Source organism: Tarenaya hassleriana, unplaced genomic scaffold (genome assembly GCF_000463585.1).
Source record: "Tarenaya hassleriana unplaced genomic scaffold, ASM46358v1 Cleome4, whole genome shotgun sequence".
NCBI lineage: Eukaryota > Viridiplantae > Streptophyta > Magnoliopsida > Brassicales > Cleomaceae > Tarenaya > Tarenaya hassleriana.
Genome location: NW_010966881.1, coordinates 267219 through 282479, shown reverse-complemented (window position 1 = coordinate 282479; position 15261 = coordinate 267219). Strand labels below are relative to the sequence as shown.

Genomic DNA, 15261 nt, shown 5'->3' with positions numbered 1-15261 from the left:
CGAGCGGCGCCGGCGAAAGTTCTTTCCCTGACATGCAATAGTCGAAATTAACTCTAAAATTAAGGAGAAACAGAGTAATTAATCACCTATCAAAGGGATAGTTAGGGTTTTCGGATATGTTTTCGAAGAATCGACGATAAGAAATGAATGAAGATGACATTGACAAATTGACAACGGCTGGAAAACGACGTCGTAGAAGCGACGAAGATAGCAAGGCAAAACGGTGACGTTTTATATATAAATTAAACGACACGTAGTAGATTTCTGTAAGACTAAGACGACGTGAAGTTTATTTTAAATGCATTCGTTTTACCTCAGGCGAGTTTTCACTCAATTAGTCTCCAATTTCAGAGGGAGAAATGGCCGGAAGAGCTTCGTCCGCCGCAGTTTGGAGCGTCGCCGTTGCCGCCGCCACTTATTTTATCTAATCCAGGTATTGTGCATACTTAGATCCCACTGGGTTTTGTTCGACTCCTGACCATTCTCTCATTTGTCGGGAATCCGTTTTGGGGATTGTCGATAGATTCGCATTCGCCCGCAAAAAATTCCCAAATCGTATGTCTGATGAACTATACGAGAGAAATCGTATCTAATGATGGATGCGAATTACTAAGAAGTCGAATTCTTGTATGTAGAGGTTTAGCCTGCCCTATATCGAGGTTGCCCATTTTTCTGATTCACATTCTGGAAAATGTTTTTCCTTTCACACCTGTGAAAATTCCTCCTTTTCTTTAGGTGAAAACGGGGAGCTATATAGATTTCATCCTAAAAGTGGGACTATAGATGAAATGAACCTGCAAAACCATTTAGCCAATAGGTTTGTCCTTAGAGACAACATGGTATGCAATGGATTCGACATATCATAAGAACAGGAGGAGGTTAGTCTGGTCCGTTTGTTTCCTCTTCGCTCTGTAGCACTGCCATTTTTTGGTTGTTGTCTGTTCAAATGCATGATATTGACTCTGTACGTCTGCTCTGTGTAGTTAGCTTCTGCAAATTTAGCATTTCTACGTTATTTTTATATTATAGAAATGGTGGTACCTTGTGAATCGTTGTCTTGATCTTACCCGCTACCGGCAACGTTGTTGTTTGCAGAGTTTCAGGATTTCTGGATCTTAGATTCTGGTTTCACGAGTAAAGTTTTGATCTTTCTTGCGTTTGGTTTTTATTTCTTGCAGCCATTTGATTGTTTGAAGAAGATCGAGGAGAAACCAGATTCCAAAAGCTAAGCAAGAATCCTTCAAACTGTAAGTAAAACATCCATGATTACATGCAATAATAATACTTCATGTTACAAGAAGGGTTTCTGAATTGTCCACATTGACATTGCAAAATACAGGTAGATGAAGGTAACCGCCGTATCTCTTATTCTTAGAGAGGAAAGCATGATCTATACAAGTGTCTCGTCCTTTGTGATTCTTTCCCTGTCTTGTGCGGATTTCAGAGCTTGGAAGATTCTAGAACTCTTGTCGAAGATCTTGGCTCTTCTGTTGTAATCATTAGGGTATTTCCCTTCATCATCCCCCATGATAGCTTCAGTCTCAAGGCACTCCAAAAGCTCTGGTACGTCGTTTTTCTCCACGCACTTGTCTCGTCTCTTCATCAACTCCTCCACTTCCTCCGGGGTGATTATGATCTCCTCCATTGCAGCCGCCGAGGCAGAGCTCGAAGCCACACACCTAGCTCCCGACCACCTTTCCTTAAGGGTCGACAAGGTCGAGTCTTTACCGAGCTTGAGGACGAGTTGGGCCTGTTTGGATACAGGAATCTTGCTAACCGGAACCTGGTTTTGATGAGGTATTGGGTTGATGGAGGTTAAAGGCATAGCTTCCATTTTTCGATCGATTTGGAGATGAACCAGAGAGCTGGGTTTATATTAAGATTTTGAGAATGTGAGCTGTGAGTTTTTTAAGTAGAGAGAGTTCCAGATTCTCCTTGTACTTATAGAGGAATTGGCGAGTCAAAGATTCGCTGATCAAGTTTGACTTTTCTTTTGCTTTTGACACGTGTGCAGACAATGTGTCTAACTCGGACACTCTCTCCATTCGGATAAACCAATAGGAGATTTGGATGAATAGATTGAGTCAGGGGCACGGGTCGGATACCTCCATTTTTTATAAAAATTCTATCTCGGTTTCATCAGTACGGATTTTATAAAAATATTATCTCAGTCTTGGTTTTATGAGATCCGGATATCTGTAACTCGAATTCAATGAGATTCTCGGTCTCGTTCTCGCGAGTACCCGACCCATAGACATACAATTCAAAACATTTATAACTTATAAAATTTTTGAACCATTAGAACGATAAAGAGTACTACAAATAAGAAAATCTCAAAAATCCCATATCTTAAGTTTAACAAAAAAAAATCCAAACTCAGATCAGGTTTGGAGAAAACAAAATAAAACATTAAATTCATATCATCACCATCAGATTTTTCAATCGTCTTAGCTTCAACCACAACTCCATAGCTAGCATCGATCTCATTTTCTTTACAACAATTAAAAAAATAAAGAACAATATAAAAATAAAGAAACAACACGTTAAACATATAAGAAGCAAGTAACTGAAAATAAAAAACAAACCTCATTCGGAGGATGAATATCCTTTATCTTTATCCTTGTCTGTATATATAGATGGAAAATCTATACAAATAAATAATTAATCAGACATATACAATAATATAAAAATCATTTAATTTACTAAAAGGTAAGGAAGATACCTTCTTCAAACTTCTCAAGGTCCTCCAATGTTGCTTCTATTGTGATTGGTGGTGATACATAGTCTTTTCGAAGCCAATCTTGTGTACAAATGAGAGCTTCAATAAGTTGCGGGGATAAAGAACTACGATACGGATCTACAACTCGACCACCAGTGCTAAAAGCTGATTCAGATGCAACGGTAGATACTGGTATAGCCAAAATATCTCTTGCCATATCCGAAAGAATGAGATATTTGCCGCCGACTACTCTCCACCAATAAAGAATATCAAATGCGGTATCATCTCCCATTTCAGGTACATCCTCTAAATACGATTCTAACTCATTCTTCTTTACTTGATATTCGGTGCTTATAAAACTCTTAAACTTCAGAAGTCTATGAGCATTGGAACCCACTGCCTCGCTAGTATTCTTGTTGCTTAAGGTTGAACACGAATCCACACGACTACTAGCAGAAGATTGTGCATCCGTAGATCGAAGACACTCGTAATATCTAAACAATCTTTCCAAAACACTCTTAACTTTCACAATCAACTCGTTGGCCTTGGCAGCATCATCATAAGTCTCCTTAATCATCCAAATTACATATGACAACTTATATCGAGGATCAAGCACAGTTGCGATAAAGATGATCATATTGATTTTGTCTGAGTGCCAATACTTTTCAATTTTTTTCTTCATCCTCTCAGCCATAGACTTTACATATGGATCATCACTCTCAACAAATTGTTGAATCCTCCATCCTGCACAAAAAACCTCTTGCATGTATTCATTTCCAATGACGTACCGAGTGGCTGAAACTTTTAGTGTGGAGTCATAAAACAATTTAAGAATTGGCAATAAAGATTCTGCATAAATCCAATCATCGACATTCGGTGGACCTAGCCCATTTTTCTTAAGCTCCTCAACATACTTTGAATCCAAAGACTCAAGCATAACAAATCCCTGCTTAAGTCTTACAGTCGATTCCAACATAAAAAACGTAGAGTTCCATCTTGTTTCTACGTCTAAACAAAGACCAGCTTTAGTAGAGACCTTTTTAAGTGCCAAACCTACTTTGAACTTCCTCGTTCTACTTGTTGAAGACCTCACATAACGAACAGCCAATCGAATTCGGGAAATAGATTCATGCAACTCATTCAATCCGTCTTTTACAATCAATCCCAAAATATGAGCTCCACACCTCATATGCAAAAACTCTCCATCAAGGATACTTGATCCCATCGTACTAAACTTTTTTCGCAAGTACTTGATTCCCACATCATTTGAATTTGCATTATTCACAGTCACAGTGAAAATTTTCTCGATTTCCCACTGAACCAAGCATTTATGGATCATCTTTCCAATCATTTTCACCCTTATGATTAGCAATTGGACAAAAATTGATGATCTTTTTCTGCAACTTCCAATCTTTATCAACATAATGTGCAGTCAAACACATATAATTGATATTCTGAACGGATGTCCAAGTATCCGTTGTTAAACAAACACTCCCTCTGTGTTGTTTAAAAAAACTGTGCAACTTCAACTTCTCTTCCAAAAACAAATTCATGCAATCTTTAGTAATTGTTCTCCGAGATGGTATAATAAAACAGGGTTGCACAATCCTCATAAAATATTTGAATCCCTCCTTTTTAACAAACCTAAAAGTCAGCTCATCCATAATGATCATCATCACTAAAGCTTTTCTAGCTTCTTCCTTATCAAACATTGCAAAAGATGGAACCCCTCTTGAAACCTCAGTTTTCGCTTGATGGAATAATGTGGTTTGCTTCAGCTTCTTATTGTTCTGGTCATCAACATTATCTTCACGAGGTAACTTCTTACAAATCCTTAAATGTTTCAACATTGAACTTGTAGATATAGTCCCCTGGCAAACACAACTAATTGATGTCCCACAATGGCTGCAAATTGCCATTTTTATTATCCGATGTTCTTTTAAAATGATTCCAAGCGTCAGATTTTACACGAGATACCTTGGGATCGGTAGAAGGCTGGACATCACCCTCTTTCGGGATTTCCTCAGACTGCAATTGAGACGGAACATCAGGAGTAGCTGTAATCGGAACGGAGGTTTCACAATTCTCATCCAAGTGATAAACGAAAAATGACATAAACAGAAATACAAATAAAAAATTTAATCATACAAAAATACAAACAGAAAAAAACGACATAAATAGAGAATAGACCAGTTATAAACGAAAAACGACATAAACAGAGGGAACTTCTGAAATTTACAGTTGAACTCATAAAAAAAATTTCTGAACAAATAAAAATATGGTAAAGAAAGAACAAAAGCATATATAAGTTTCTTTTCTTTCACTTACCTTGTAGAGTAGAAGCGTTAGAGAAGAAAAACAAGTGTGAAGAGGAAGAAGAAGAGACCAAGGTTCTTCGCTGGAAAAAAAATTACGATGGAGACTTGAAGAGGTGAATGAGAGAGAAAATAAAGTGGTTGCAGAAGAAAAAATGGTAAAAAATAGGGTTCGGTGGGACCTTTTAGATAAAAGGGTTGAAAATAAAAGGAATAAGTTAAATAAAATAAAATTATTTTAGTAATATTAATAATACTTTAATAAATAGTATAAATATAAAGGGTATTTTAGATTTTTAGTAAATATATCTGGGTATCCGGGGGTAACCCGTTATGAAATAATAAAACCCGAACCCGAACCCGGGGGTTGAAATCTTAGAATCGTTGTACCGGATCTCATCATCGTTAATATCCGGATAACCCTTTTTCGGGTACTTGTTAAGCCGGGTACCCCCAAACCCTCGGGTCACGGGTTAAAACGCCCACCCCTAGATTGAGCCTTCCTATTTTTACTTCATAGCCTGACCTTCCTTCTTTTAAAAAAAAACCAACATCATCTTATAACTTTATAATTGTATCCTTCCAAAAATACTCTTCATTTTTTATTTAATATTTTAATTTTAAAAAATATTTCAACTCTCTCTCTCGTCTTCCATCTCTCTCTCTCTCCATTCGCATATGTGAAACAAACTACAGACTCTCTTCTTCCCCATTCTCTGATCTTCCAACTCTCTTCACTTCCAATCTATTTTTCAGCTAATTTATTATGAAAAACAATATTAAGTTTGGACATTTCATCGATTAAATACAAATCTGAATAATAGGTAAATATTGTTTCTAAAATACGTTATTAAATTTGTTGTGAAAAAACAATATTAAGTTTGAGCATTTCATCAACAATACAATGATTCACGTTATTCTAACTGATTGAAATCGTTAAATATGTGAAATTCATCAAAATGGGAGAATTTGGAAAACTGGTCATACATATGTGTCAGAATGGTCAAATTGGTCGTACTTCTAACTGGTCATACTTGTCAAATTGGTCAAAATGATTATTCTCACAAAATTGGTAACGCTGGTCATAATCATCAAAGTGGTCAAACTGATCATACTCATTAAATTTATTATATGATATGATTATTACTATGTTAATATTTTTAAAACGATGAATTATGCAATTTTAAACAAGTCTGACCGTTTGACCAAGATTTGACCATATGACCATTTGATCGTCTGACCATTTGGGTACGAAAAAATGCCTAAATTAAATTTAAACGATTCAAAAAGGTGTATAGGGGTTATAAGAATATTATTACATCATTTTGGAGTTCTAATTTTACGTGAAAAAAATCTCCTAAGACCAGTCAATTGTATCCAATGTGTTATACAAACACTACTAGTACTTTAGGTCTTCTTTGGAAGGAGTTACATTGTCAAACAAAAAATGTGCTCAATCCATATTACTACGACTGATTTGAACCTGAAAAATTTGTGATATGATATGATTATTACTATGTTAATATTTTTAAAATGATGAATTATGCAATTTCGAACAAATGTGACCGTCTGACCAAGGTATGACCGTCTGATCGTATGACCGTCTGACCATTTGGATACGAAAAAGAAATGTCTAAATTAAATTTAAACGATTTGAAAAGTTGTATAGGGGTCATAAAAATACTACTGCATCGTTTTGGAGTTCTAATTTCATGTGTAAAAAAAAATCTTCCAACATAAGTCAATTATATCTAATGTATTATACAAACACTACTAGTACTTTAGGTCTTCTTTGGAATGAGTTACATTGTCAAACAAAAAATGTGGTCAATCTATATTACTACGACTGATTTGAACTTGAAAAATTTATGATATAATATGATTATTACTATGTTAATACTTTTAAAATGATGAATTATGCAATTTCGAACAAGTCTGACCGTATGACCAAGGTATGACTGTCTGACCGTATGACCGTCTGGCCATTTGGGTACGAAAAAGAAAGGTCTAAATTAAATTTAAACGATTTGAAAAGTTGTATAGGGGTTATAAAAATACTACTGCATCGTTTTGGAGTTCTAATTTCATGTGTAAAAAAATATCTTCCAACATAAGTCAATTGTATCCAATGTATTATACAAACACTACTAGTACTTTAGGTCTTCTTTGGAAGGAGTTCCATTATCAAACAAAAAATGTAGTCAATCCATATTGTTACGACCGAGTTTGAACTTAAACAATATGTGATATGATATGATTATTACTATGTTAACACTTTTAAAACGATGAATTATGCAATTTCGAACAAGTCTGACCGTCTGACTATGGTATGATCGTCTGACCGTATGACTGTCTGACCATTTGGGTACGAAAAAAAAAGGTTTAAATTAAATTTAAACGATTTGAAAAGTTGTACAGGGGTTATAAAAATAATTAATATTGCATCATTTTGGAGTTCTAATTTCATGTGTAAAAAAAATCTTCCAACATAAGTCAATTGTATCTAATGTATTATACAAACACTATTAGTACTTTAGGACTTATTTGGAAGGAGTTACATTATTGATGACATTGTTGTTCTTGAAACCATGAGCAAAATCAGATCGGTTTGACCGGTGTGATATTTCGATAGCCAAAATTTCTCTCAGGATTTTCATCAAACACTTTCCATACATTCTCAAATTCTTCAACTTTGGTGTGTCGGATCTCGTTATAGAGGAAAAATTTGACGAGTGTAAGCTTAAATGATGTTGTTCCTTCGAAACGAATCGAAGTGAAACCCTAATAAGCTAAAATTCTATATAAGAAGAACATGTTTGATCAACATTTTTAAATTCGTAAATTCATCATTTTTGAAAAAGTATGACTAGTCTGACCAGTATACCCTATGACCAGACTGATGATATGATCGGTATGACCAAAGATTGACCGTATGACCAAAGTCTGATTATCTCACTAAAGTATCATCGGTTTGACCAAAGTATGACCGTCTGACCGATTTATTATATGAGATTATTATTATACCATATTAACACTTTTTTAAAATGATAAATTCATCAATTTTCAATAAGTTTGACTGTCTGACCAAATTCTGATTGTATAACCAATGTATGACCGTCTTATCAAAGTGTGATCGGTATGACTATTTTTTACACGAAAAATAAAGGTCTAAATTAACTTTAAACGATTCAAAAAGTTGTACCAGGGTTATAAGAATATATTTTTTATCGTTTTAATGATCTAATTCCATGTATAAAAAAATCTCTTAACATAAGTTATCTTCACCCAAAGTGTGACCGGCTAACCAAATTGTGACATCTGACCAAAATCTGATCGGTATGACCAAAATTCTGACCGATATGACTTGTATGACGTGTTAAGAGCCAAATTTTCTCTGAGGATTTTTATCGAACACTTTCAATGTATTCTCAAATTCTTCAATTTTGGAACGTCAGATCTTGTCATAGTAGAGAAATATATCGAGTGTAAGACAAAAATTAAGAAATTTGTTGTTAGAATCGCCAATAAATATCTTGGGAGAGAAAAAGAAAAAAAAAATTGCGATTTGAATTTTTAGAAAAAGTGAGAAGAAATTTTCGAAGTTTTTTTCACTATATAGAAGGTTACGACGTATTCAATTTTTAAAGAATAAACTAGTCTTTTCGTTGTTTTAGTTTTTTTTTAAAAATCCTAAACATAGAAGATCATCCCTTGAAATAAGAAACGACATTTGGAGTTATTTCTGCAATTTTTTCATTTTGATTTGTGTTTTTTTTTAATTTCGAGAAGATTATGTTTATTTAATTTTTTTAAATAGATTAGTTGGTCAATTATCAAATATTATGAATTATCAAATATTATTATTTGGTCAATTGAGGCTTCTGAAGTGCTCGTTGGACAATTTCTGATAATTTTTTAGAACCTAACGATTCAAATAAACCAAAATAAATTGTATCCAATTATATTTAAATTAAATATATTTATTGAATATGATTTTTTTTTTAAATTCAACATTCCAATTTCCAACAAGAAAATTCACGATTCACGAATATGGTGTGGGGAGGGGAGGAGGAGGAGAGGAAACAACGTCCTCCACGGCTCCACGTGGCGTGTTTTCCTTCACTTTCTTTCTGAAGCGTCTCATTGTCTTTCACTCAAAAGATATTTCTAACTCAAAACGGCATCGTTTCAACTTTCAAGGGTCAGGAGCTGATTTCAGTTGCCGTCTCTGCTTCAATCCCCGCACGGCGATGGCGGTCTCAGCTTTCCGCGGCATGCGCTTGCCGTCCTTCCACCGTTCTCAGGTCTCATTTCGTGATTTTCCTCCTCAGAATCTCCTTCTCCGCTTTTTGAGGGGTTTCCGTGCCCTAATTGATGGCCGCCGTTTCCCTCCGCTAACTCCGATGACTGTTCGTTGCAGACTCCCGTCGTCGGGGTTGGACCAGGAAGATCTAATAGGCTGATCGGACGCAGAGATTCGAAGGGTTTTGTTCTTTTGGCGCAGTATTCTCAAGCTCAGGATCTTTTCACTTCTCGTCTCCAAAGTACGGAGATTTCATGTTCTTACGAATTGTTGAGACTGTGACGATTGCTTACGGATTGTTTGAATTCCCGTTTCAAGACTGTTTCATTAGTGGTTTTCCTGTAGATTTTTGTTGCTTTTGGGTGAAGTACTTATAGTGAATTGGATTTAGGGCAGGAAGCTTTGGTCGAAACCTATTGAATTTTCTATGGTCAATTAGAAAGTGATTCTTGGTGACGGCAGTGTGAATCATGTCCTTATTCAATGGATCCGAGCATCTAAACTGTTGGATTTCGAAATTTGATACAGGCCGGATAGAGAATTTACCCAAACTGGTGGAGGATATAGTTCAGACATCGATAAACACAGGTCCACGTGGAGCCTTACGTATTGTCCAAGGCATTCAGGCTGTCGTGGGGGTTGGAGGGGAGTGGCTGACTGATGTATCTAAGGTGAATGTTGGTTGTAGTTGCAGTTTCCATCTTTGATTCTAGGACCGACAAGGATTGCTTGTATTTTCTGTTTCCTTGCCAGTAGAGGAGCAAGATGTAAGAAACTACACAATCGGTGATCTCAGTTTCGATTCGTTTAGCCTCTAGATGTTATGGGTTTTTTCTTGTGATTACCTTTTGGGTCGTAGATTCCATCTAATCAAGTGGTCTTCAAAAGGTTTGGAATTCTTGCAACAATGTCTAACAAGGCAAGTCTATGCCTGATTGTTAAGTTTTAGGTCTCTCTTTCTCATCGTAGGAGTTAAAATAGTTTTGACACTTACTCTTCAGCTAGATTGTGCTTTCTTTCTCTTTGTGGTTTTATATGTCAATCTTCCATTGTGTCCTTTTGTGCTCTGATTGCAACCTCTAACCTTTTCTCTCATCGCAGTCAACAAATGAATCTGGTGGATTACCCACTCAATTGCAGCTTGGGTTACTCTCTCCTCGATATTTGAGAAAACTCTTTGAACGCATGGGAGCTACCTACATTAAACTGGGTCAGGTAAAATCTAGAGAATGGTATCCTCAACCCAAGCTAAGTCGATGGATTGATCTTCCTATGCAGAGGACGTTTTTACCCAATTATCATGAATTTCTTTTAAATTTCATAGTTTATAGCATCTGCACCGACACTGTTCCCATCGGAATACGTCGAAGAATTTCAAAAGTGCTTTGACAGTGCTCCCCCAGTGCCGTTTGAAGAGATCCGGAAAATCTTGCAAGAGGAACTCGGGAGACCCATAGAAACCGTGTACGAGTACGTGGACCCTACGCCAGTTGCATCTGCCTCTATAGCGCAAGTGTGTTCTGGTTTCCCCTTCGATTAGTTGCTTGGTTTTGTTCATGTACTGTTCTTCTGCTTATAAAGAAATCATCCCGACCAGGTCCATGGGGCGAGACTTAGAGGCTCCCAAGAGGATGTAGTCATCAAGGTCTTGAAGCCTGGAATAGAGGATATCCTAGTGGCGGATCTGAACTTTGTTTATGTCGTTGCCCGCATATTGGAGTTCCTTAATCCCGAGCTCAATCGCACTTCAATGGTGAGCTCTGGAAATGGTTGTAGAGAGTTATTGAACCATTTGTCCTTCAATTATAGTTAACTTGTATAAAACAATCGTCATGTTTATAGGTCGGTATCGTCAAGGACATTCGTGAGTCAATGCTTGAAGAAGTTGACTTTTATAAGGAAGCTCAAAATATCGAGTCGTTTAGGAGATATCTTGAATCAATGGAGTTGTCCGGGCAAGCTACTGCTCCGAGAGTATATAAGCACTGCAGCACCAAACGGGTTCTTACCATGGAGAGGTTGTACGGAGTTCCTCTTACTGACCTGGATTCTATAAGTTCACTTGTTTCCAGTCCAGAGAACAGCCTTATTACTGCCCTTAATGTCTGGTAAGGAAGATTACTGTATTTCAATAGGAAAAAGGTGGATTCACCCTTTCTAGAACTAAAAGTAAAGAGAAATGTTGATTTCTTTGTGAATATTATCTCCAGGTTTGGCAGTCTGCTTGCTTGTGACAGCTTCCATGCCGATGTTCATGCCGGGAATTTATGGCTTTTGCGTGATGGGCGAATTGGGTTTCTTGATTTTGGTAAATAATGTCCTCTCCAGCCTAGTCAGTGCTGCAACTGTTAGATGTGGATTAGTTCTCATAGTATTCCTGCTTTGGGTTTTCATGAATGAATTTGTGCTGTCTTCTAATCTCGGCTATCGATATTCATGAGTATATTTTGCTGTATTTTAAGCATCTAAATCCGTGTTTTCTTCTCAGGCATCGTTGGTCGGATATCCCCCAAAACTTGGGCTGCCATGGAAATATTTCTGACGTCAATTGCGACTGAAGAGTATGAAGCCATGGCATCAGCTCTGATCGAAATGGGTGCCACAAACAAAGATGTCGATGCCAAAGCTTTTGCAAGAGACTTGGAAAAGATATTCTCATCCATCCAGGCAAGTAATTTTGCATTTATCGTTATGGCAACTCATGTGATTAAGGTTAAATCTCATGAAAACAGTTGATTTCCATCTTGTTTTATGGGTTTTTTCGTTTATGTCTTCTCCTCAACCGAAAGGTTTATCGTTTTTTCAGGAACTAGATACAGAGATAATAGTTGCTACAGGTCGTGGGACGAATTCAGACACAACAGCTGTTGCTGCTAACGTTATCGTGGACGAGAGACAGATGAATGCTCTTTTCCTCGACGTGGTAAGCTGAATTCACTACTTGAAAAGCTCAATGGAGAATCTCTCAAACTCAAAGTATATAATGCCTCAGAATATCAAACCCATATCGACGGTGAAACAGATGTTACCTAACTGTGAAACTATACTTAAAGAAAACCTTGTCTGAAAACGGTGAAATCATTGTCTTGTCTTAGAATTTGTTTTGGTATCCGAAATAAGGTCTCGTGTATAAATGGCAGGTGCGTGTGAGCGAATCGTACGGGCTGAAATTCCCGAGGGAGTTTGCACTGCTGATGAAGCAGCTTCTGTATTTTGATCGGTACACGAGACTGTTGGCACCGAACATGAACATGCTGCAGGACCAGAGGATCTCCATTGTCTCCAACCGAAGGATGGATCGGTATACGGACAGCAGCTTCAACTGAGTTCATACAGATACCCTCACTGAATATATTTTCTTTTCTTTTTTTTTCCAAGAACTAATAATACATCACACCATACAGTATATAAATGGTGTAAAAAGTATTTTGACTATCCTATGAAGCGTTCACTATCTGTAACTGTAAGCCCTTTTGTGTATAAATACGTTTTACTACATTGCCCAAAATATGTTGTCGTTCCGTTGAGTACTTTAACATGAACAGCAGAACGGATCTGTCTTACAACCACAGAGATCAAATTTCAATGTCTAATACTCGAAATTTGGATTCGATTTCGGATTAACATTTTCGGGTCAAATAAGTATTTATTGAATCATAAAAAATAACCCTTACAACTTTGAATTATTAGTAAATTAAAAAGAAGATGCCTAACTGTTTTTGTATTTGTTTATTTGAAAGAATATCGTGGTGAAAACAAAAAATGTTCACCAAGAAAATAAAATCAGAAATAAAAAAGATTAATGATGCTTAATTCTTTGACCAAGAAAATAACCCACACAAGCGTTTAGAGATTTCCCTCTTCTTCAATTCTTTGATCAAAATGATGATGCCACTAGAATAGTTTTCTTGTATACACAATAGGGGTGTCAATAGGGCCGGTCCGACCCGAACCCGTACTCGGCCCGAAAGTTTTGGGTTCAGGCTCGGGTCAACCCGATTTTTTCGGGTCTATATAGTTAAACCCGAAATCCGGCCCTATGTATTCCGGATTTGGGTCAGGCCACCCGCATAATCTCTTTGTAAATGTTATTTTTTTCTTTTTTTCTTTTTTAAATGTCGGACTTTCGGACCGGTCCGATTCGAGCCCGAAGTCCGATTTGAGACCTGTCCAAATGCCCGATTTTTTTCGGACCAAGAAACTTAGGCCCGAAGCCCGCTAATTTTTGGACTGGACTAGACCGAGTTTCGGGTTTTGGACCTAAATTGACACCCCTGATATACATCAAGAAACTAATGTCATGAGTGTTTTTTCCCCAATATACAATTACCATATTATCCATGTTGTTGTGTATTGATTCATACACAACAACAAAACCTTTCGAGTCGGGTACCCATCTCGTACTCCGCTCTCGTCCTCACCGCCACCCGCAGAACTCAATATAAACGAAGTATCGAGTCTCTTCTCTCCTCCATGTACATTTTCTAAAGCGGAGCGACTATTAACACATTGGGGAATGCCCAAAACTCGTCATGTATAAGGTATTCGGGTTTAGAGTCGGATACCCGAGCCGTATCCGACAAAGAACAAAACACATCAGATCTTCAACATAGAAACATGGGTAGCACCAGAACACCCAAAAAAAAAGCATTCGGTCATTTGGGGCAAGAAGCAAACTCAGTTAACTAACTGTAATCGACGAGACAAACCATTTATTCAAGCAAATACTGGACCAAAGTTGTCGAGAACCAACTCGGAACTTCCCACTATAGGTGAAAATATAATTAGGCACTTGTATTGAACGAATAGATGCAAATCCATGGTTCAGAACCTGTGCTCCAATTTCTCCTTTTCCTTGTAGTGTTGAGCATACCTGCCATTTCGTTTCAGAAAGATACATTAACATAAACGTTAACAACAGAGCCGTTGTAAGCAACGGAGATCATGAAAATTGTGGCTTTCCTCGATGAAGACTGCCAATATAGATGGACCCGGACCGTAAAATTCTTGTGAGGGAACACAATGGATGTCTACAGAAAATGCTCTGCATAAGGCATCAACAAATAACTATGTTCTTTAACTGTCCACAGTTTCATGATCGAGAAGAACTTGACTCGCACCGATCTCCTTTAACCTCTTAAACAAGAATTATTTCAAGATGCAAGTTCGTTGAGTGTGTGATTCACAGCCCAGATCATTTGTTTCTCGAAAAAGCTTATGATTCCCAATGCCAATTCAATATCCATCAGACCACTCATATCATTCCTATATCCACCCTGGTTCAGCTTCTGCCTGCAATTCAGCTAACCCATTCACTGTTCTCGAGCTAATCACTGCTACTAGTATCTCACATCTTCAATTCCTATACTGTTTGTTCAATTTCTTGGGGAACGTAAACAGCCTACAGAGGACACGGTGACCAATTAATTACCATGAACAAAAATCGAAGAAGACCTGGGAACATACAACAACATCCTAACAGACATGGTTGTCCTCGATCGAGATCTCAATTACGAATATATTCCAGAAACTGTAGTTTCGGTAAAACCAGTTCGAAGAACAATTGCAATAATCGGATCGGAGATTTCCGAATCGATTCGCCCGATCGATGAAGAGAGAGAGAGAGAAAGAGAGAGAGAGAGAGAGAGAGAGAGAGAGAGAGAGAGAGAGAGTACCAGTAGGTGCCGAGGACGGGGGTGAGGAGGAGAGTAGCGCTGATCCAATTCTCGGAGACCTTGTGGTGGATCTTCTCCGGAAGATCCTTCCAGAGACCAGTCATCACCTTCTGCTGAAACGGAGACAGAGCGTACACCACCGCCTTCATCTTCACCGGCTGCTTCCCCATCTTCTTCTTCTTCTTCTTCTTCTTCCGTCAATCCAGGCAACTCACGCAACAGACGATGACGATGACGAAGGTTCCCGTC

The 15261-nt window shown here is 37.4% G+C and overlaps 3 protein-coding genes and 1 pseudogene across 3 annotated transcripts; 1 reads left to right on the top strand and 3 right to left on the bottom strand.

Annotated features, from left to right (window-relative positions):
* Positions 1-151, bottom strand: part of LOC104824499 — a 3159-nt pseudogene extending 3008 nt beyond the window's left edge.
* Positions 152-1246: 1095 nt separating this feature from the next.
* Positions 1247-2082, bottom strand: LOC104823170. The gene has a single exon (XM_010554609.2). The coding sequence runs from the start codon at positions 1832-1834 to the stop codon at positions 1391-1393; it is 444 nt and encodes a 147-aa protein (XP_010552911.1). The 5' UTR covers positions 1835-2082; the 3' UTR covers positions 1247-1390.
* Positions 2083-9284: 7202 nt separating this feature from the next.
* On the top strand, positions 9285-12858 carry LOC104823168 (uncharacterized aarF domain-containing protein kinase At5g05200, chloroplastic). Its single transcript, XM_010554605.2, has 11 exons — positions 9285-9338; positions 9455-9578; positions 9866-10008; positions 10439-10552; positions 10662-10850; positions 10935-11090; positions 11180-11445; positions 11548-11645; positions 11826-12004; positions 12144-12260; positions 12478-12858. Exons 1-11 carry the CDS (start codon positions 9285-9287, stop codon positions 12661-12663), a joined length of 1626 nt encoding a protein of 541 aa, XP_010552907.1. The 3' UTR covers positions 12664-12858.
* Positions 12859-13854: 996 nt separating this feature from the next.
* On the bottom strand, positions 13855-15261 carry LOC104823167 (cytochrome b-c1 complex subunit 8-like). The gene is made up of 2 exons (XM_019203664.1): positions 15013-15261; positions 13855-14210 (listed from the first exon to the last, which is right to left on the bottom strand). The coding sequence occupies exons 1-2, from the start codon at positions 15180-15182 to the stop codon at positions 14162-14164; spliced, it is 219 nt and encodes a 72-aa protein (XP_019059209.1). The 5' UTR covers positions 15183-15261; the 3' UTR covers positions 13855-14161.